The sequence below is a fragment of the Pteropus alecto genome, unplaced genomic scaffold (assembly GCF_000325575.1).
Source record: "Pteropus alecto unplaced genomic scaffold, ASM32557v1 scaffold50, whole genome shotgun sequence".
Lineage (NCBI taxonomy): Eukaryota > Metazoa > Chordata > Mammalia > Chiroptera > Pteropodidae > Pteropus > Pteropus alecto.
Window position 1 is genome coordinate 6,566,838 of NW_006431918.1, and position 23,911 is coordinate 6,590,748.

Sequence of the window (23,911 nt, forward strand, 5' to 3'; positions counted from 1 at the left end):
TGTAAGATAAGTTGTCAAAATTAAAAATTTTGACTCAGGATGTAACCTTCTTTATTAGTCATCCCTACCCCAAATTCTCCTTTAAAAAAAAAAAGCGGGGGAGGAGGGAATATTTTTATGGCTTTTTTGTCTTTACTCAACAGCTTGACCAGATAGTTAGTAATGCGGAAAGCCTAGCAGTTCTTAAAGCCATTGACCAGCCACTGCTTTCCCTCTTCTGCAGGATTTTCTGTTTTTTTCCCTTGAGGTCATCATGTATTACTGAGGCTCTCTCTGTGAAAAAGCTTGTTCCTGATAGCTTCAGAGTGTTACTGAGGTGAAGAAAATTCTTTGTGGACCAATGTGACTTTCATACGATACTGACATCATCCCTTAATGATGAACAAATGAACTAATTTCCATTACAGAAAGGTATTTTGTAGAAAAATAGACTGTTGTCACTAGTTGTCCCATTGTTTTGTCATTAATACTTTATGCATTGAACTGTATTTGTGTATGTTCATATTTACATTTCCCCCCCTGCTATTAATAATTGCCAGGCATCTCCCATGCAGGGCGGGGAGTAGAGTGATGGAATGGGTGGACCAGCAAAATAGCGTTTGTTTCTTGTGCTTGGATAGCTTTCTTTTAAAACAGGCCAGGTAGATTATGATATCTTTTTGTTAGATTATCTATAATTCAAATAGTTTAGGTATTAATTTAGTCATTATCATTACTATGTAGTAAAGAAAAGGGGAGTTTTGGAGTTAGGCGGACTTGTGATGGAATCAAATTTAGGTGACTGAGTTTTGGTTATGTGAGGACATATTAATTATCTGGGAGAATTCTTTTGAAGATTAAGAGATAATTTATGTAAAACATCTACCATAGTGTTTGGCACATAGCAGATACTCAAATATTATTTCCTTTTCTAATGATGAAATTTGAGACTGCAAAGATGAAGGGACTTGCCCAAGGTTACCCCCGCACGAACAAAAGTCAGATTCACTGACTACCCGTATTCCTGTCTTTAGTTTGATATGGAGAAAAACAGAAGCAAAACAGAATCTAACTTTAGGGAGCTATAAAGATATGTGCACACACTCGTGGATGCACATATACATGCAGATTCCCTTACTGTTTATTCTTTCCTTAATTGATTAATATGTTTCACTTGTTCATATTTTCTATTCGGATATCGATGATGATGATGATAAAAGACTGGTAAGGAAGCTTGATGTAAGTTCTTGTTCTAATTAGACTAGTGCTGCTTTTGAGTGAAGTATGCTGTACTTGTGATTGTGTCAGCAGTTTAATTCATGCCTGCTTGCACTTTTCCAGCAGACTGTATTTCCCTAGCTAAATGATAATACTTCGGTATTGGTAAATTCATGTTTACTTTTAAAAAAATATGGCATCTCCCCTGGTCAAAATAAAATATACCAGGTTGTTTGCTTTATACTACTGCATTATATTGTTAATATGAGTTTTCCTTTAGGGTAATTTATAAATGAATGTGAAATTTATTTGGTTAATATGAAATTACGCCCTCTTTGTTTTTTAGTAAAATTTCTACTGATAGTCATTATTTTATCCTTCTTCTTATAATAAAAACATAACAACAAAGATTATTTACCCCCTAGTGTTACCTTTTATGTAAGAAGGAAGAAATATCTTCAATATTTCTATAACTGAGATTTGTTCAAATTATGTATGGTTATTTACCTCACAATACCGTTTGCAGTAACGGTAGAGAACATGCATGCTGTAGATTTTATAGAAGATGTGTTGTAGGAATTTGTAGTAGGTGTAATTATGTTCTTTTATGTTTTGAAATTTTAAGAGTCAGTACTCAGGATTTGACATTGCAAGGTGTCTGTCTCCTATTAATTTTTTGAACTGTTATTAATAAAAATGGAGATTACATATCCAAATTTGCATGTAGTGATTAATTTTGAAATCATGTTATATACTACATTTCTCTTTAGAATCAAATGATAGTTTGATCAAATCTAAGAATCTTGAGGTACACAGTTATTTTAATTACTAGAAAAGAAAAAAATTACTGCTACTTGGGTGCCATCAGTTTCTAAGAAGCTGAAATGAAAAAAAAAATGTGTGCCTCTTAAAATCTGTGAAATATTGCAAGTGTGTATTCAGATTTTAAGGCTCTTTTTTTTGACAAGGAGCTAATTTTGTGTTGCTAGTTGTTGAGGACCCAACTCGTTTCTATACATATGTGCAACTGTGCTATATATATTTTTTGTTTTTATTCATTTATTCCTTCTGATAGTAATTATTGAGTGTCTTTCATGTGCAGAGATGTCTTATTTCTGGTCACATAAGATTCCTTCCTTCTTGGGACTTCATTATATATCTAGACCATAACCACACCAGGTTATTGTACAAAATACTTAATATCTCCAACTAAATCTCAACTATCTTAAGGGCAAGATTGTTGGTTTTTACATGTCATGTATCTGCTTCATTGTCTAACACATAGTTGGCCATTCATTGTAATTTCTTGACTAATTAAATTTGTTCAGAGTGGTAGGAAAAAGTGAGCAAATACCTCAAAAGATCACCTAATGACTATGTTTTAACATAATCAGGAATTTTGAATTTCAGAAAAATATGATTGAAATTTGTAATTCTGAAATGAGATATCAAAGAGTTCTTCAAATTGCTAATTGAAATTAGATAACTTGGCAAGGAATAAAATAATTATGGCCTACTATTTATGTGTATAGACATATCTTAATTTTTAAAGAGAAACACAAGTCTTATGTTTATGTAGTAAAAGTGACATCCTAGAACCTTATAGTTTGAATTCTTATGATGACTTTGACCTTAGAAGAAATCCAGAGAAGCCCAGTGGTTTGGAAACCGTGTTTGTTCTGCAGCTGCACAAGTGAATTACTGTTTTGAACTCTGGTTTTGGAATAGTGGAATGAAGATATGTCTAAAAGTAAATTAACTGGTTTCAAGCTTTGTGTTGTATTCCCAAATTTGTTGAACTTACCAAATTTGGCGGCTTTTGTAACTGTTGTGGAAGCAATGAGTATGACTGTTGTACTGAATAGTTTAATTAGCACCATCGAGACAGGCATCAGGCCTTTTAAGATACTTCTCAAATTGTGTATCTCTTTCTGCTTTATTTTGAGATGATACTGTGTGACAGTTTGGAATGAAAATGATTGTTAAAAATAATCCAGATGACACCAGCTCATTGCTGTTTAATCTTTAGGGGAGTTCTTATTAGATCAGCAGAACTTATCTATAATTTTTTAATTTTTAAAACTATTTTTTTCTTTTCATTGTAAAGTAAATTATAGGTACAGAAACTATAAAAACAAATGTAGTCCTTAGTGTATTAACATAATGTGTTCTTATAACCATGCAGCTCAATAATTAGAAGGTTGCTAACTATTGCAGAAGTTCCACCATGTGCCCTGACTGTATAGAGTTCAAAAACAGACAAAATTAATCTATTGTGTTAAAAGGCATGATGGTGGTTACCCTTGTGGATGAAGAAGATTAGTTTCTGGGAGTCATTGATGGGGATAGTTCTGAGGTATCAGAGTATTTTCTTTCTCTTTTTAAATCTCAGCTTTATTGGGGTATAATTAACATAAAATTGTAAGGTATTTACAGTATATACATGGTGAGTGATTTGTATACATTGTGAAAGGAGTCCCCTCATCAAATTAATTAATATATCCAACACCTTACATATTTATCTTTTTTTTGGGGGGGGGATGGTGAGAACATTCAATTCTCTTAGCAAATTTCAGTTATACAATACATTTATGTCAACTACAGTCACTGTGTTTTTACATGAAATCTTCAGACATTATTCATCTTCTAGCTGAAGGTTTGTACCTTCTTACTAACCTCTCCCTATTCCTCCACCCCTCTAGCCTCTGGCAACCACTTTTCTACTCTATTTCTATGAATTAGACTTTTGTGTTTAATTTCACATATAAATGATACCATACAGTATTTGTCTTTCTCTGTCTGACTTATTTCATTTAGCATAATGCCCTCAAGGTCCATTCATGGTGTCAACAAATGACAGGATTTCCTTCTTTCTCATGGCTGCATATTCCATTGTGAATATATCTATCTATACCACATCATCTTTATCGATTTATCCATTATGGACACTTACGTTGTTCCACATCTTGGCTATTGTGCAGATATCTCTTTGATATCTTGTCTTCATTTCCATCAAATATATGTATACCCTAAAGTGGGAATGCTGGGTCATATGGTAGTTCTATTTTTAATTTTTAACTTTTTTGAGGAACCTCCATACTGTTTCCATAATGGCTGTACCAGTTTACATTCCCACTAACAGTACACAAGGGTTCCCTTTTCTCCATATCCTCCCCAACACTTATTATCTTTTATCCTTGGTGATTGTTATTCTAACAGGTGTGCCTATGATATTTCATTGTGGTTTTTCCTGATGTTTAGTGATGTTGCCCACTTCTTCATGTACCTGTTCGCCATTTGTATGTCTTCTTTGGAAAAAGTCTATTCAGTTTCTGGTCCCATTTTTTAATTGGATTCTTCTTTTGCTTCTGAGTTGTATGAGTTCTTTATATATTTTGGATATTAACTCTTTATCAGATATATGATTTGTAAATATTTTATTCCATTCCATAGGTTGCCTTTTCATTTTGTTGATGGTTTCTTTGCTGTGCAGAAGCTTTTTAGTGTTGTATTTTTATTTGCACTGTCCCACCTGTTTGTTTTTGCTTTTGTTGCCTTTTGGTGTGAAATCCAAAAAATCATTGCCAAGACAGTTGTCAAAGAGCTTACCCCCAGTATTTTCTTCTGGGACTTTTATGGTTTCAGGTCTTATGTTCAAGTCTTTAAAACATTTTAAGTTGCTTTTTGTGTATGGTCCAGTTTTATTCTTTTGCATGTGGTTTTCCAATTAGTGAAGAGACTTTCCTTTTTCCATTGTGTGTTCTAATTGCTAAAATAGAGAGCTAGTTTCTAGAAGGAGTCATTGAGGTGGGCTGGTGGTCCTAGAGTATCAGAATGTTTTATTTTTTGATCTGAGTGCTGGCACTTTTCTTTGTGTGCATGTTATATTAAAATAAAAAGGTAAAAAAATGAACAATTTTGATTTCCAGATTTAGAAAATACAACTTGTACGCTCACATAATTACTTGGAAGCTGCTTATTTAAAAATGTAGATTGGGATTCAGTGGCTCCAGGGTAGGCTACAGCCAGGTTTTGTGCATTTAACACCTCTCAACCATCCCACCGTCCACAATTATTCTGAAATTGGACTAATGACAATCAATATTTATTAAATTTAATAAATAAAATGGTTTAAATATATTGTGCACTTGACATTAAACAGGAACACAGCTAGAGATATTAAATGAAACATCCAAAATACAAAGCTTAGAACTTTATCTCTTATTATAGTTTTTATTTAAAAAGCATCAGATTCTTAGACCTTTTCACTTCTATCACTAAACAGGAAGGTTCTCCCTACCTCTTCTTTTAACTTGGAGAATTACCACACATGCAACAATCAGTGGAGGACTAAAAACCATCTGTGATTCTGAATAGTCTCCTGGGTCTGCTAAACAGTTTGCTCTTAGACAGCAACATATTAATGGACTCAAATTTATGTCACAACTAAATAACAAATCTCTACATATCATAAGTCTGTAGTGTCAAAACCTTGAATATTAAATCTAATGATGTTAGGGATCTACAAGATCAATAGTCAGCTTGTTATTAGGGAAATAAAGCAACTTGAACATCAAATGAATGTCATGTATTCTAGAATAATTAAGATTTTTTTTCTTGAAATTTAAATGACAGCTGTTGTTCATTGGCTGTGTAGACCATTATTTTGACATCAATTGACCATATAGGGGATTTACCTGGGATTCTTGTTAAAAATGCAGGTTCTGATTAGGTAGGTCTGGAGTGGGATTTTGTATTTCTAGCATGCTTCCTGGCAATGCCAGTACTGCTGGTGGGTGACCATATTTTGAATAGCAAGGCTCTGCTATCTTGTCTCTTCTAATTGCTTTTTTTCATTTCTGCCAGAATAATTTTTTAAATACCTAAATGTCACAGTGTCATCGCTCTGCTCGTAGCCCTTTGGTGACTTCCAGTCTCAAGTTTATCTTCCATATCATGACACACAAAGGTTTTCAAGAGTTGGACTCTGTCTTGACCCTGATCTCCTAATCTTTTCATCTCATTTCCAGCAATTATGTACCCTATGATTAATTTTAAGCCCAGAAAAACCAATCATCTCATGTATCCTAACTCTTTTTCTTTAATTTGCCACTTTTGTAATGTATTTTTCCTACTCTACCCCAGGTTGCCACCTAACAGTACTTCAGTACTCATTTTAAATATTATATTCTTTGTAAAATCATCCAAGGCCTCCCTGCAAAGAGTTATTTATGACTTTTGTTCCTAGTAGTATGGCAGAATATCAAATAGTTACTGTGAAAACCCCTCTCAAATGAAATAGCTAAAATGCCAGTTAAAATAAAGATATAAATAGCTAGCCAGCTCTAAGGCAGATTGATTAACCATAATGCTGACATGAAAAGAAATTCACGATGACTAAGAACAAGAAGAGACTCTGAAAGCTAAGAGTGGGAAAAACCAACTTTTGTGCAGGTTTTTTTTTTTTTTTTTTTTTTAAACCTGGAGACCTTGGGTTTCTAATTTAATAGCTGCTTCAGGTTCTGAAGACAAAGAGTTGAGTTACAAGGCCAAGTAATGTGGGAATCTGAGACCCCTATGTAAAGGTGGGAGCCCAAAGTTTACCCCTCTAATCCTCACAGTAACCCTGTGAGATAAAGGTATCATTTTGAGGTAACTGAGATTTAAAGACACTGGATAATTTGCCCAAGGTCACATAGGTAGGTAGCGGTAGAATTAGAATTTGTACTGTCACCTAACTACTGAGCCCGGGCTCCTAACCACTGGGTTTTATGACCTCAATTTTTTGCAGCTGTTTCACTATTAGTTTGGCTTCGACATTGTCCTGAAATAATCTATTTCTTAATGCTCTTCATTAATATTATTCCTTGGCTATAAGACCATTTGCTTTGCTGCAGACAGGAATGGTTGATCTTTGACCACAATGATGGGCAGGCATTTCCACTGCCCTGGGAGTGTGATTCAGGAAGATAGAGGTTCAGAGGGAAAAATCACTTCATTCAGTTGGGTAGTGCTTGAGATGCAATACAGCATATTTTCTGAACCTGGTTTCATCATCTGTAAAATAGAATCTACTTCATAAGTTTGTGTTGACAGTGAAATCAGGTTTCCTATGTAAAACATTTAGGGAGACCTGGCACAAAATGAGATTTAATAAATAGGTAACACTTATTATTTTGCAGTTATGTTAAGAATCGATAAGGAAGCAAGATGATAAAGTTGGTTAGCTTCTTTGGGTTAGAGCCCACAGAATTCGATTTCATTATTTTGCCTAAAATCAGTTATCAATTGAAACTGTCAAAATACTTAAAATCATATGTAAGTATAGAACTACATTTACAGATTCAGATATAATTTTAAGAGAACTTTATAACTAGTAAGCCAAAGCAATTAGAGTATGTGCATGAGTTTTGGGGTACGAGGGAGATGTGGGGTGCTGGTAAAAATTTCTGAGACCGTTTGGTCTTGAAGGGGGCGCCTAGGACCATCTCATTTAATTTCATTTACTTTGCTAGGGAGAGCCTAAAAGCTTTAAAAAAAAATTTTTTTTTTTAATTTTGCAGAGCCCATACCTACTCTCAGTGTCCCTGATTGGAAGGAAGGCTATTTTTAGGGGCTTTAAAAGGGGCTTTTATATGAAAAAGATACTTGTAGTGTTATCACGTTATTGTCACTTGTATCCTTTGTTTCTCTTGCTGCTTCAGGATCCTTATTATGCTGTGTTGGATGATAGGTCAGCCTAGTGGAATGAACATTAACCTTGGCTCACACATATCTGAGTTTCAAACTTGTTACTACATCTTACTTACTATAATCTTTTTGCACAAGTGACCTTAATCCAAGCCTGTTTCATGTTTTATAAAATGGGAGTAATGATCCCAGTGTTGTAGATTAAGTGAGTATCCTGGAGTTAAGGTGTGTTGGACGCCAGTGGGCACTAGGTAAATGTTTGCTGATTATACGAGTGCAGTGGAAGCATCTTTACTAATTTGAGTATAAAACAAACTTCTTAACCTATTAGATTCCTTGTTAATATTTTGGTTTCTGTATCTCTAGTAGCTGAATTCCTACAGGAGAAGAAGGCATATTTGTATGGCTTTCAGTTAATTATTATTATTTAAGTTAGCACTCTGTTTTGTCTAAGCAAGAGCAATAACTTCACAGTGAAGGAGTCCTGTCTAGAAACTTGAAGATCTAAGCAGGATTCCTTCTAACAAACCTGAAAACTAGTAGTTTTGAAGAGCAGTGGCCATCGTTATTGTCTTCACAGTTATTTGAATGTCTGAGTTTAGTGGTAAAATCCTTAGGCAGTCCTCATTGTGATAAAGAATTTGAGTTGTGACCGATCCACAATGCTTCCTCTTAGTTTTCGATTGAGTGTACAACACAGCATCATTTGTACTGAAATTGAGGGTGTTTGGAAGTTCGAGAGTGTTTTACAACTACTGCCTTGTTAGGTTTGTCCAGAAATACTGTTCTATAACCTGAAAAATTTTAAAAATTTCTTGTCCGAAAAATGACAGATCATTATATAAAGGGATCTAGTTTACTGATTTACTCATTATGACAGTGTTGCTTTATTTCTACATATATAGAGAAGATCTTTGTAAGAAAATCATGATACTTCCTTCCATTTAAAAAATAATAGCTCTCAGTCTTTACTAAGAAAGAAAGAAAAAGGAATAGTTTTAAGTGGATTATAAATGTTTCTTGATATTAGAATTATGTTTTAGATGTTTTGTTTTTGGGGAATTTTTTTGGTAGTGCTGATGGTTTTTGTTTTTTTTTTTTCTTTTTCAGTCACCATAATATTGGCAGGTATGGATATTGGTGGCAGTGATGAAGCTGGGCTATAATGAAATTTCTTTTACCTGGTTTCTACTGTAATTTATAACATACATATATATATACACATATATATATATAATATTTTAGGATGCAGGGCTTATGTCTTTGGTCAGCATTGTATACCTACTGCTTGGCACATATAGAGTTTAAGTATTTATCTTTTTCAATTCAAGTACATATTTTCTGAAACCACACTGTAAGGTACAGACATGCAGTATCTTCTTCTCTCAATATGTCCACTCAACCTTCTTGCCAAGAATTTGAAGAAGATGGAATGATTGTTTCTGGGAGTCTGTGAATATTGATTCTCTGGCATATTCATCTAAATGAGGTAATTGTTTTGCCTCAGAGAGAAAGAAAAGAAATCTAGGCAGGAGTTACCTGAATTCTAATAGCACACACACCAACTGAAACCTCCCAGAAACTCAGACAAGGGGGAGTCAGGCAGGAGCAAATGAGAATAGGGTTCCTAAATTTAAAAAGCAAATAGCAAGAAGGCACTTTTCCCTTTTATGCTCTACAATAGTCACATGCTAAAATTATGCTTATTAAGATAAGAACCCTATTTAAAAAAAATCGACTCACTTGTTTTCTACGCACAGTAAGCCTTTTCTGAAGTTCAGAACCTTCTTGAAAAATGATAGGCAGATTAGAGGCCAAAGCCAAAAGGATTTGAGTCAATATTTGCTCCTGGTGATGGGGTTGAGGCTTTCCTTAAACATGCTGAGTTATTTCTGAAATTTAGCAGATTCTGGTTTCTTTTGGTCCTATGTTCATTGGTTTCAAATAGTGTTTCTTCTGGTACAGTTGTTTATGTGGCCCTAACATATTCGTCCTTCAAACTTTCCTCTATCTGCCACAAAATGTTTAACAGTGATGACTCCTCAGTACCAGGAGTTGTGGACTCTGGGAAAACCGCCACCTTGTCTGTTGAAGTGGAAAATGCAGTATTCTGAGCTTTTATCCTGGCTCTCTGATGTGATTGTATCTGGTATTGATGTAGGGAAGACCCAACTAACGGGACCAGAGCAAAGAAAACTAAAGTTTTTTTCAGCGTGTAACAGGCTCACAGTGGGAGAGTCAAAGAAGGTAGAGAAGTTTTTATATTGTCCTCAATTAACACATACATTTTTAATTTAAGTGCTTTTTATATAAAGTAAAATGCACATATGAATTTTGACAAACATATATACCTATGTTACCAGCACCTCAATCAAAATAGAATGTTTCTGTCAGTTCCATAATTTCCCTCATGCTCCATTCATTTCGGTCTACACTTAGGCAACTACTGTTCTGCTTACTATCACTGTAGATTAGTTTTGTGTGTTCTTAAACACAAATGGAATCATATAGTGTTGCTTTTTTTTTGTCTGGCTATTTTCATTCAACATACTGTTTCTGACATCCATGTTTTTGAATGTATCAGAAATGTATTTTTTATTTTTGTGTACTATTATTTGAATACACCTCTATATATTCATTCTTCTGTTGATGAACATTTGAGTTTTCAGTTTTGGTTATTCTGAATAAAACTTCTATAAGCATTCTTATGCCAACCTATTTGTGGACATTTCTTTTGGGTAAGGAATGTAAGGGTGTGTATGTTTTTATAAGAAACTGCCAAATTGTTTTCTACAGGGGTGGTACCATTTTAAATTCCCACTGACCATGTATAAGAGTTTCTTTCAGTTGCTTCCTGTTTTCACCAACATTTGGTGTTGTTTGGTCTCTTTTAATTTTTAGCAATTCTTACAGGTGGGAAGTTGTATTGCACTGTGGTTTTGTTTTGCATTTTCTTGATAGCTAATGCTATTGAGCGCCTTTTCATGTGTCAACCCTTTTATGTCTTCTAGTCTTTTGTTAGTCTTTCACCCATTATTTTCACTCAATTAATATTTGACTGATGAATGACGGAATTAGTACATGAATGACTTCTGTGATTGTTGACCTTTCTTACATAGATTTCAGCTTCCTTGTATAAACCCAACTGACGCCCCTTCTGCTCCAAGTCATTATGACATCAGTATTCTACCTAAAACACCTAAAAGGAGGGATCAATGAGGGATAAACGTATTTTAGAAAGAGTTTACATTTCACATGCTGAAGCAAAAATGATAAAGCAATTCAGATATTAAACCAAGTATCTAAGATATTTCATTCTAGGTCAAGTCAGTTTAAAGGAGATGATGTTAAATCAATTTGTTTAGTCATAGGGGTTTTTTTCTTCCAGAAATAGACTTCTATCTTGAACTAATGCAAAGAAATAGAAATATCTGTTAACAATTTAAGATGGACACTTACATTTTCACATGATAAATCTGTATTTACCACACTTTTTAGTTTACCATTTATGAGAAAAGTTTTTGAATATATTCTAGGAAATGAAAAACTACCCTATGAATTTTATATGTATTGGTTGGTTAACACTTTCAGAAGTTATAGGAAGTAATAGAGTATATGGACAATAATAGAGTTATATGGACAATTAACTATCACTTCCTGAATGTGAAAAAAGCTATTTATTGTGCATGTATATGCATTGGTGTATCCCTGCATTTTAAGCCCAGAATTGTAATATATACTTGATATGTGGTATCAGTTAACATAAAAGGGAGAAAGTAAAAGTAGTTCCTGTTTTCTTCATGATATTAGGTGAGACACTTGAAATAGCAAACATGTCCACTTTTTGAGCCTACTGGTTCCTATAAGATGTATAAAAAAGATAATTCACAGTATGTTAATCAAGTCTGTCCTCTATGCTTAAGTTTGCCCCTTTGAACACCTGAGTGTTACTGCATTTCGTTCTTTTGTATATTCTCTAACTTTTCTCAAAATATTCCACCAATATTTCCTGCCCTTTTTATAAGTACAAATGGGAGGTCCTTGTATTCAAGATTTATGCTTGCCAATTACAGCAAGTTCTATGACACAGAAGAATAGAAGAGTGAGGGAAGGTGACTTACATTGCCGGATAGGGTTGGTAAATGGCGATCAAAGAAATATGTCAAAGAGAAGGAAACGTCATTTGCAAAGGTAAAGACAGACATATGAGAACACAGCATATTGGGAGAATACAGTATTGTTAGGTAATGTACAGCTTAAGACAAACCAGTGTGTACTGAAGAAGGATAGAGATGAGGATTAGGAATAGCTTGTGTACTGTGTCTAGGAGTTTAGATTTATCCTATGAAATAGTAGTTTTCAAAAGTTCTGAGTCATTCAGGGATTACTAACTCTCTGTACACATTGTCCTCGTCTCCTGTCGCCCGTCTTCTGACAAGCTCTCTCTTTACCTGTTTAATATTTTGCCTTCATTGAGCGAAGGGTTCAGCGTGTAAAAAGTTTGGAAACTGCCACTGAGGTGTTGACATTTGATGTTCTGGCAGCAGCATAGAGAGTAGATGAAAGGGGTAGTAGACAAAAGATAAGGAGATTACTAGGGATGCTATTCAAATAGTTTGGGCAAGAGACCAATGGTATCTGTTTATTAAATAGTACCAGAGAAGTGGGATTGATTGTAGAGCTACTTAAGATGCAGACTTAGGAGGACTTAGTGATGATAAGAATGAGTGACAAAAGTGTTGGGAACAAAGCAAAAATGTAGTTTATAACAGATGATGGGAACCAGAATGACTCCAGATTTTTGAAAAGTTCCAAGTATAGTACTAAGAATTTATTTTCCTCCAGAACTATTTCATAATAAGTTGCCAAGATGATGCACCATCTATTTCCCCCAGAAACTTGACTTTGTATTTTTTGTAAACAAGGACATTTTCCTGCGTAATCTCAACATAACCATTAAAATCAGGATGTTGGCATTAGATTGTCAATCCTCAGACCCCATTCAAGTTTCACCAGTTGTTCAAATAATATCTCGTATAACAAAAAGATTTCATTCAGAACCACGGGTTGCATTTAGTTGTCATGTATCTGGAACAGTTCCTTGATCTGTTCTTTACTTTCATTCCTTTAACACTTTTGAAGATTACAGGCCGGTCATTTTGAACAAGGAGCCTTAATTTGAGTTTGTCTAATGTTTTCTCATCAGCGATTCGTCTTTGGCAGAAATAGCATCACATCTGCGTTATTCTCATTGCTTCCTATTAGGTAAACATAATTTCAGTTTGTCCCATTAGTGACGTTCACTTTCAGCCTCTCTCAATCTTTTCATACTGGGGGAAGGAACACAACGTAATTTTCTGATCTTAACTCCTACATAAAAATTATTATATCTATACCTCATGGTACCTTAGCTTGGTCAGTAAGTTGTAGATAAAATAATTCGTAGATAATTGTCAGTGCTCTTTTGAGTAGAGAATGTTTTTTTTCTGTGGATCTATTTATATTGGCAAATTCATTAGCCTCTTTTTTTGTGTTGTTCCCCTTCCCACAAAGAATATCAGCTATAATATGTTAATAGGGCAGGTAACAGAAACTCTTATTTTTTTTCTTTTCTTACGTTACTACTTTGTCTTTTTAACTTACCCAAATAGGTCTTACCACAAGTTTCTACTATATAAGATCCAAATATTATATAATACATCAACAGTAGTTTCTCCCCAATTTGTAAAACTAAAAACAACATTTTAGCCAACTTATCTTGAGGTAAAATACAGCCTCCTGGTAATTGAGCTTAGCTTACTTTTCTTGAAATTAATCTTTTGTATATTTTCACAAATTTTACAGACTTATGTGAAATGTAATAAATTTCGCAGAACTAGTTTAAGCCAAAATAGGACTTAATTTTTTTTTAATGTAAGCGCAGCAAATTTAATTTAAATAAAGGTTGTAAATTGATTTTAATGTTATTTACAACCTGAAAATTTTATTGACAATGTTGAATAGTAATTCTAAAACCATAAGCCAAAGCAGTGTGAATAGAAATATTGCCTAGAAATATTTTATACAAGACTTTGAAAAACATTTCCTTAACTCAGTGACATGATTAGGCTCAAATGTAGGCCTAGCAATTAGAAGATCATTTTTTTATAGGCTCATATATGCATAAAAATGTTTTTTTTAATCTTAAAAATAAAAGTTATATTTACCTCTTTACTATGAATTTACCTCTTTAATTTATCTCTTTAGTGTAAAAATTGTATTTACCTCCTATGCTGTTATTTGCTTCACAAATACCAATTCAGGGTCAAACATGAGTTAAGTGAGCACATAAAATTTCCCTTTACGACTGAAATGAGAGCATTTCTTGGCTTACTCTTGATTTTCATTGAATAAGAAAAAGATTGTTTTAATGTGTGAGAAGTTAAAAACTGCAGCATAATGTTTGTTTTCCTACAAATAGCAGGATATTCTTTTTTTCACAGAAATCCAGAACTTGTCTGGGGCAGATCAGTAAAACTCATCTTGAATGTATAAGACCGCAGCTCTTCTTCCTTTTTTCTCAAGTCAAATTCTCACAATGAGAAGATTCAAAAGCAGAGTTCACCAGTGATACACTTGTGTTGAAAGGGAAGGAAAATCTGCTCAGTTTTGCTCTGCAGCTTCTCCTGATGTTTTCCAATAAGACTTGAGACTCCTGATATCCTTCTTCACTCAAGCCCAAGCAGCAGAGGACACAATTCAAGATTTCTTTTTGTAACGTGATGTTTTTCAAAAGCGCATTTTCCTTTTAAATCCAAGAAACTTGTTCCTTGACGTCAAAAACATTTTCTTTATACCTTACAGGGACTGAAGAGTAAGTGCTACATTGGCTAGTTTCTGCAGCCATTCTTCACCTTCAAAGTATTCAACAAAATCTAGTCTTATTTTGTCGTAAAAGGATCCCTTTCAGCTCAAATACCCTGTTGAGAACTTTTCCTCTGCTAAGCCACTGGATTTCTTTATGTAGTAGGAGACATTCTTTAAACATTCTGGAGTGAAATGACCTTTGTTTAATGAAGTTAACCATTTTGTAGCGTCTTCCAGAACTTTTTAATTTCGTCCCAAGAGTTTTTGACACCAGAGTACATGGATGCCTTCTGCCTTCTGTGTCAATTCAGGTTCTCAGAGAAACAGATGTCAACACAAGATTTGATGTGCAGGGAGTTCCCCATTCAGAGTTGGCTGTTGGAGCATTCTCAACATGTTCCGTCGTTTGCTGGGAGAAGACTAGAGAAGGCATGGCCAGGTCTGAATGTTGCAGTGGATTCCAAGGTGAGGTAGCTGGGGGCTGTCAAGCAGCTCTGCTCCTCACAGCAGGTTCTGTCGAAAGAATATTGAGCAGGGCTCCACTATGGTCACCATTTGGACTTTTATCCTGCTGTCACCATTCTTACCCTGCTTATGTTCGACACCCCTACCCAAACAGATGTTCTCATTCTGCTCTGCCCTCCTTCCCACACATATATCTAACTTGCTTGGCTCCATATCATGGTTTTAGGACTAAATTGTTGGGGAGGGGGCAATAAGAGAGAGAGGAAGAGCCATCCGGGTTTCTTAAATCTGCAACTGGCTAGAATATGGTTTCATTCAGTGACGTAGAGAAAATAGGTTCTAAGAACAAATTTGTGTCTCAAGAATATGTGTATGTAAACAGGAGTTTGGGTTTAAAAAGAATGAATTGGGGTGACTATGGGACATGTTGGTAAGACTAATAGGCTCAGTAGAGGAGTTGGCTGGAGATAATAAAATTGATTGTCATAGCTTCTGCACTATATTTGAAGCCCTAGGTTTCAAAGAAACTGCAGAGAAGGAAGGAGCGGGCAGTGGAAAACAGCAGTGTTGCCTGAGGGGAGATACCAAGAAAAGGATGACGTCAAGGGAAACTAAGGGACAAGAGAGTTGTAAAGAAGACGAAGTGTTTGTTCAATATTGTAAAAAGCTTATAAAAATGGTAGAAGATCCACTGATGTTTAACACCAGTTTAAAATTTAGTTATAATGGAGTGAATCCAGATCGCAGAGGTAGTAGAGTTGAAAGGGAATGAAATTTGGCCAAACAAAAATATGTATTGTAAGTTAAATAACTTAAAAAATAGGTATTGCCATGTGGACTAAGGAATGATGTTTTGTGTCCTTTCTAGTTAAAGATGCGTATGATTGGTGGAGCATGTGGATTTAAAATTTTCAATTCTGAACCATAAAACTTAAGGAATACTTAACTGTTTGTATGATAATATTCCCCATATCATTCATTTGGTGTTGATTTTGTTAATCTGCGTTACTAAGGATTTGTTCAGCCAATTTTGTAGTTGCTGGAAGATTTTCACCTTGAGTTATATATGATTTTCCGGTGAGCTGCAGTATAGGAGCTGTGGAATTAGAATTATTCAAAAAACTAAGTGCTTTTGAAGCATTAGTCTTTTTAGTCATATATTTGTTTTTTTACAGCCTGTGCTGAAAATAAGAAATTTAGTAAAGAGATAAAAATGATTTTTATGACTTAGAAGATGATTTATAAATAAATGTTGGTCTTACATTTATACCCTATCAATTTCAGAAGTACTACATGTGACTCATTTAGTACAGGCTCCAACTTTAAAAAAATGTGTTTAAAATAATTGATGTTGTATTTGTGGCCTGACTTGAAGTTCTTCTTTAGTGAAGAAAGACCGCTCAGCACATGACTGGCTTTAAAAAGATTTAATAATTATTTACTCACCAAACAAATGTTTTGAGGACCTGAAACATTTTGAGGGCCTGAGCGAAGAATTTTTGTAGGTGCTGAAGATAGCAGTGTGAAAAGGAAAGTCTCTTCCCATATGGAGCATCAATCCTAATGGGAACAGGCAGACGAAACATGAATAAATGGATAGATAGATAGACATTTATACAGCTGGCACTATTCCAGTGCTTTTGTGCAGTGCAGTGGGGAAAAGAGAATGCGATGCAAGGGAATTATTATTTTAAATAGGATGGTTAATGTCAATGATTAGGAGATATTTGAAAGAGTCCTGAAGGAAGTAGTGGGAAGAACCATGCAGATAATTTGGGGTAGAGCGTTTAGGCAGAGGGAGTAGCCAGTGCAAAGGCTCTGAGGTAGCAGCATATTTTCCTCTTTAAGAAAGAACTAGAACAGAAAGAGTGGAGCATAGTGAAAAAGAGAACAGTAGAACGTGAACTCAGAATGATGGGATGTGTGTAAGTCATATAGGATCTAACAGGTAACCATAAAAAGAACAAAAAACTTTTATTCTGAGGAAGATGGGAGGCTTTTGGTGGAATTTGAGTAGCAGGATGATTTGACTTTATCATGTATTCCAGATACTTACTACTAATCAGTTTGACCATAGTAATTAACAAATAAATTGTTAATTTGGAGCATAGAGAACTACAATATGAAGTCAGAGTATTATTTAGTAAGGAAGTATGGCCAGAAGAGGACTCCTGGTGATTAAGGAGGCTCTTTTAGGACTTAGTAAAAATCCTAAACTGCTTGCAGAATATGATTGCAAGCTTTGGGTTATCCTCCCAGTGGTAAGTACAGTGTGGTTTTTTTCCTTGCCATCTACAACTTAAAGCTTAAATGACTATGTAGCTCAAGCCTAATGGATCTTGCCTGTCATATAACTTCCAAAAATGTTAATATTGCAGTCATTGGGAACTTTGGCAATTTAGCAATAAAGCAAGTCACCCCTTGTTTTATTAGTGTAACCAGAATTCCTCAGTCTCCTGTGATTGTAAGCTTTGAGTCTCACAATCTAGTTCACTCTGAGACAGGCTTTCAGAGCTCAGTTCATTTAACATGTGTGCTGTGCCCACTTTGATTCCTGTAAGCATTCTAACGAGCAGTTCGTATGGTTTTAGAGAATCAAAAATCTTTTGAAAAGCAAGGTTTGTGAAGAACTAGTTAAAAAAAAAATAAAATAAAATAAAGCACTGAAATAAGGTCTGAAGTCCACCGAATGAACAAGTAAAATGACCAAAAAGTTACCCTGTATTTTCTGGGACTTGGGGAAAGTCACGGAGTAGTTTTGTTTTATTTAAATAATCTTAATTTTGAATTTTTTGAAGAGCAAAATTATTATATTTCTTTATCTTGGGATGGAGCTGACTGTAGGCGTCTCTTCCTTTAAGTACCCTTAGCTCACGGCCTCTCTGGACTTCACACCACAGTGAAAGACCCACCAAGAATAACACTGTTCTCCTCACTTACAAAAAAACAAGTGAAACCCTACCCCCTTGTCTTCCTCCAGTGATAACTTTATACGAAGTCCAATTTTATTTAATATGGGCCATCTGAATTTTTGATTTATTTTAAAATTTTAGTGTTGAATATTTGTATCAGAGCTTTTAGTTTCTCTAATCATTTATCCTTTGTTAGGTTACCAGAACCATAACAATAGGTGTGGCTTCTGCATTGGTATCTCATAGTAAGTACTGTGTGATTCCTGCATTGCAAACAGTGCTCTGTCTAGAAGATTTAGATAAAGTAGATATAGTCCATCCTAATTATTTGCAGATTCTGTATTTATGAATTCATGACTCACTAAAATTTATTTTTAACACCAAAATCAGTACTTGTGATCCTTTTACAGTCATTTATGGACATGTACACGCACAAAGGGTAAGAAAATTTGAGTTACCTTACACTCATATTCCCAGCTGAGGTCAAACAAGGCAACAATGCCTGCTTGTTTCACCTCTTATACTATATACAAGTGTCCTTTCCCTAGTCTATTTAGTGAAACATTTTTCACTGAAAGATTTTATTTTTTGGTGATTTTACTGTTTAAAATGGCTGAGGTGCTGTCTAGTGTTGTGATTGCCTTATGGAGAACCTGACCTTTGTTCACGCATGAGTTATATGGTGCTGTTGACCGTGAGTTCAGTGTTACCGAATGAGAAATATGTATCAAACAGCATGCCTTTAAGTAGAAACCCACACAGGAAAAGATTATGTATTGATCAATCGGTAAGAATGTTGTGACTAGAGGCTCACAGGACCTTAACCCTGTGATTCTTCTAGGAACAGTGGTTCAGGATCTGTGGCGACTTTATAGAACACAGTTACCATAAATAATGAGAATAGACTGTGTTTAATTAAGGGTGTTGATTTATAGAGACTTTAGGTATCTGAAACATTTTATAATTCTCTCTCTCTCTGAAATCATTGTTTTAGGTCTGTTTAAATACATGCATGAAGAGTTATAGTGTAAAATCTAATTTTACTGTGGGTTCTGGTCAAGTTAAAAGCCATTGATTAACTTTTAAAGAAACATTTCAAAGTATTATCCTTTAGAAAATTAATATGTCTGAAACATACCGAATGTTCAGTAAATATTTGCTTTAGAATAATAATCTTTAAGCATTGTAGTGCTTCTGGTTTTGGAAAAGAAGGCAATATCAATGTTAGAGAATAATATTCTTTTAGGGTTTTGTCATCTGTGGTTATGTAGACTGAGGCACCTATAAGAAAACTCAGTTGAGTGTCCTTTTCTAGTCCTAGCTTTGCTTGAAGCTAGCGGATCTTGAACAATTTACTTAATCTCTTTGAGCCTCGATTGCCTTGTCAGTGAAGTGAGGAACTTTTCAATTTAAAATTTCTGTGGTTTTCTTTTATCATATTATTCCTGAATTTGAATCATTCCCATTCTCGTTATGCCCAATTTTCAAAGAAATCGTACAATTTATTGTCAATATATTAGCCATCAGATTTTATTTTATTGACCTCAGTGCAATCTCAGCAGTTATTGATAAAACATGTTACATATTTGATGTATCTTGACATTATATACTTTTACTGGTAAGAAGAAATAAAAGATCATCCTGGCATTTTACCTTGGGTTTTACTTTTTAGGATTCTGTTTATTGATATTTGTATTTCATATGACACAGTATCTGAAATTATACAAAATTTTTCTCTTAAAAAGTTTAGAATTAGAATTTTAAAAAGCAAAAATATGCATTCTTTTGATAATACATTATTAATTTTTCTATATGGCAATTTCAATTTTTAGATCATGGGTGCTTAATTTTTCTTTTTTAATGTGGGGTTTTGTAAACTATTTTTAAAAAGGTATTTTCTTCCCTTAAAAGTATTTAGTATTTGATTCTGATTTTCTATTAATTATTGGATACATATTTATTATTTTAATTAGGTCATTAGCTTACTTAATATGTTATTATTAGAACTAATTTTTAAGAAATGCTGTTTTTTGTTTAATTTTAAATTTATGAATACCAACAGAAAATGAAAAATTTCCCCTAGTTCCTGTATATTCAATCTCATTTCCATTCCCAAAAGGAGTCAGAAAAATCCAATCCAGTATATATGCTACATGAAATCAGTTTAATACGTCTATCAATTAGATATTTTCAGACTCTTCTAATATTCTGGAATTCCTGTCATTGGCTTTTCTCTGTTATTGTTTATATTAGCTGTGCTTTAAATCTGATTCTTCTCCTTGGATTTACAATTTCAATCAGGTCTATGTATAAGAATCTGTATTATTTGAAAGCTATTTACATGTCACACTGTAAATATGAGTCAGTTAACTTTGCTTAAATTAGGACACTTTTTTTTCTGTTTCCCCCAGTATAACACTAAAATTACACAATGATTTGAATTTTTAATATTCATAATTGGTAACTACTATTCAACTGATGCCCAGTTCTAGTAGTATTTTAGAAATGCCAGTCATAAACTTTCTCTTTTTTGGTAGGCGGGCTGCTATTCTTTATGACTTGTTTTATAACCTTTGTTCTCTCATCTTTTCACTTTGTAAGCTAAACCTGTTTTGATCTTGTAAAAAATATGTTTTAATCTTGTAAAAATATGCCTGTTTAGGTTGGGCACACAAAGGGCAATTTGCTTAGGGTCTGCGTTGTCACAGGCAGTGTCTCTGATTTCATGCTGTTTTATACATAAATATGCAAGTGGAACATGTTCTTGTTAGTATAGTCTTAGGACAGCTAGCCTTAGATACAGTTACTAAAGCAAGATTTTGATTCTTTCTTTGAAGAAAATCTATGTGTAACAGATTTACCTTTATATACATTGAGATGCTACATATACATATTCATTTGTGATTTAGGTCAGTGTTTTTCAAGATCTTAATTTTAACCTGTTTTCCTGTGATGTTTTCAGTTTGTCTTTGACATATACTTCCTAGTAAGATTTTGATGACCTTTATTTTCTGGAGTTTATCTTCTGAAAATAATGGATATATTTAATGTGCTTTTTCTAAGGAGCTTGACCCTCTACCTTTGTTCAAAACTGTTACAGTTATTTATATTTGATGGTTTCATTCTACTTCAAACAGAAATTTTGTATTGTGCTTGCCTGAGATTTAAAGAAGAACCACCTGACTTTTTTTTTTTTTGGCAAGGCAACCCTTGGTTGACCTCACAGATTGCAAGGACCTTGTCAGCTTACAATCCCTTACTTTTTAATTTTTTACGCCCACAGCACCCAGTCTTCCTAGGTGGTCTCCCATCCAAGTACTAACCAGGCCCGACCCTGCTTAGCTTCCAAGATCAGACGGATCAGGCTTGTTCAGGGTGGCATGGCTGTAGAGAACCACTTGACTTTTAAAAGCCACATGTAATAAATATATTGCATCATAGTTTATTGATTACATATGATCATCAAAATCACTTTAACCAAGGAAAGCTCTCTTTCTCCTTAGAGGACTATTTCATACCTCTCTCTTCAAATTTCTAATACTTCTCCCCAAATTACTCGTAGCTGATGACCTTGCTTCCTACTTTAACCACTTAAAAAAAAAAAGAAAAGGAATGAGAACTTCCAAAAACTCCCACAACTATAAAAACCCACCTACTTCCAGCGGTTTCCACATTAAGAAATATGGTAAAACGAAATAAATTAAAAGTACCTATACTATAATACCACTCTACTTTTCCATCTATTAACATAAATGAAGTTCTTCCACTTTCGAATTCTTTCTCATCCCCTTTTAACTACTTAAGGACACCACGTCATCATTTCTTCTCTTTCTTGCTTACATTGTCAACCTTTTGTTTTATATTAAATCATTCTTGTGATTATACAGATATGCCACTAGTTCTCCAATCTTAAAGAATCAAAAATCTTCTCGACCTCATTTTTCCTACCAATACCACTTTTTTGTTCACTTTTGCAGCCAACTTCTAATCTTTCCATGTTGATCATTTCTATTCTCTTTTCCCAGTCTCTTAAATCTCCTTTAATCAGACTTCAACTACAAAAAATTGCTCCTGTTCCTAGTGACATTTCTGTTGCTGTAGCCAATGGTCAGTTCTTTATCTTCATCTTTTATCTATCAGCCATGGTTATCATTATTTGCTTTGTCCTACTGGAGATGCTTTCTTTGTGGGCATCAAGAAAACCACTCATTCTTGGGATTTCTTCGTAGTCATCTTTGCTGGTCCTTCTTTCAGAATGGTGCAGTGCCGCAGGGCTCAATTTTTGGAACTCTTCTCTCTCTACACTTAACATTTCTGATGTAATTAGAATTAAAGACCCTACCCCCACCACAGCTTATTTCTGAGTATAGATTATAGAAAATGAAATATTGCTATTTTAAAACTATTTTTCAGACTTTTTAAACCCCATTTCAAAGGTTGCAGTGAGAACTGTAGACTCTAGGGAATTAATCATCTAGTCGCCAGGGATGGAAAAGTAGATAAGACTGTTTTATCTAAGAACCATTGTGATATAATGTAGTTACTCTTAGGGTATGATAGAAAATGTATATGTATTTCTTATATCCTGCAAATCTAAAAGATATTTTTAAAAGATGAACTTGTGTAATGTGTTGACATTATTTTAATATAACCTTGAATATGTCCATATAGATATCTGCAAAGAATGAAATTTAAGAATAAACATTATGAAAAGATTCTGTCAGATCAAATTTTAGAGCTTACATTAAAAAACATTGAAGTAATTATGCTTGATATATAAAATTTGAGATATAATGTAAAAAATAAATTTAAAACACCTTATAATGCCATTGCCTAAATGAAGTTTATATTTTGGTATATTGTCTTTTAGTCTTTATGCAGTTTAAAAATCATGCTGTGATCGTATAATTTCCTGCATTTCGCTCTTAGCATAGTATAATATAAACATCCATGTTTTTACAATTTTTTTGAATGGAAAATCATGTTTAGGGATTGTATTGTATATATCCTATCTCATGGATTTCTTTGTCATGGACATTTAGGTTTTGATTATTTTTATTTACATTTATTTTTATTTTTTGTTTTCATGGATAAAGCTGCAGTGAGCATCTTCTGCATAATTTTTTTTGTTTGTTTTAGGATTACTTTCTTAGGATAGATTGCCAGAAGTGGAGTTACTGGGTCAGAGGGTATGATCTTATGAACTTTTTTCTCATTAAAAAAAGTGTTGTTGTTGTTGTTTTTTTTGTTTATTTGCTGTCTAGTTGATTTGTATTCCTTGTTAAAGTGAAACTCATAGTAATTCTATGTGGTACTTGTCAGAAAACTGAATCTAAAGGCAAGGTTCTGTGATTAGAGAAGTTTGGGAAATTCCTAGAGTAAAAAAGCCTTTTTAACTTGGTTTACCTCAGCATTTCCTGAACTTAACTGAGCATTAGAAAGTTTTTTTTTTTTTTGTGATACACTGCTTAACATTTGGTGGAAATTTTACAAAAAATATAGTTTGATGAACTGCTAATCTAAAATTTTAAATTGTTTTTATTGGCCGAAGCAACTAAATTAAGCTTCATTCTAAAATTAATTTTTAAAAGGAGATTAAAATAAAGCTGATAACGTAATTTTTGTGTATGTCTTTATAAAGTCTTATAGCTTTTACAGTTTAAACCTTTTATGTTGATTCCTAAAGAACATCTTAATGTCTCAATGTCATCCAATACTTTTTGTAATCTTTAATGAAATTTGGAATATAGACATAAAACATGAAAGTAGAAAATAATGTAGATTGTACAAACCTTTTTGTT

At 33.9% G+C, this 23,911-nt stretch overlaps 1 protein-coding gene and 1 pseudogene across 7 annotated transcripts in view; one reads left to right on the forward strand and one right to left on the reverse strand.

Annotated features, from left to right (window-relative positions):
• Positions 1 to 23,911, forward strand: part of FBXW7 (F-box and WD repeat domain containing 7) — a 177,784-nt gene that overhangs the window by 69,112 nt on the left and 84,761 nt on the right. The window contains exons 1-2 of one of the 7 annotated variants that reach the window (XM_025042751.1): positions 14,372 to 14,740; positions 15,045 to 15,198. The exons of 2 other annotated variants lie outside the window; for them this stretch is intronic. In XM_025042751.1, the coding sequence (XP_024898519.1) occupies positions 15,061 to 15,198 (138 nt within the window). In that variant the 5' untranslated portion in view covers positions 14,372 to 14,740; positions 15,045 to 15,060. Of the gene's footprint in view, positions 1 to 14,369; positions 15,199 to 23,249; positions 23,300 to 23,911 lie in introns of those variants that run through there. 4 more of the 7 variants (XM_015585107.2, XM_025042752.1, XM_015585103.2 and 1 more) reach the window with 4 other exon arrangements.
• On the reverse strand, positions 21,385 to 21,502 carry LOC112475130 (annotated as a pseudogene).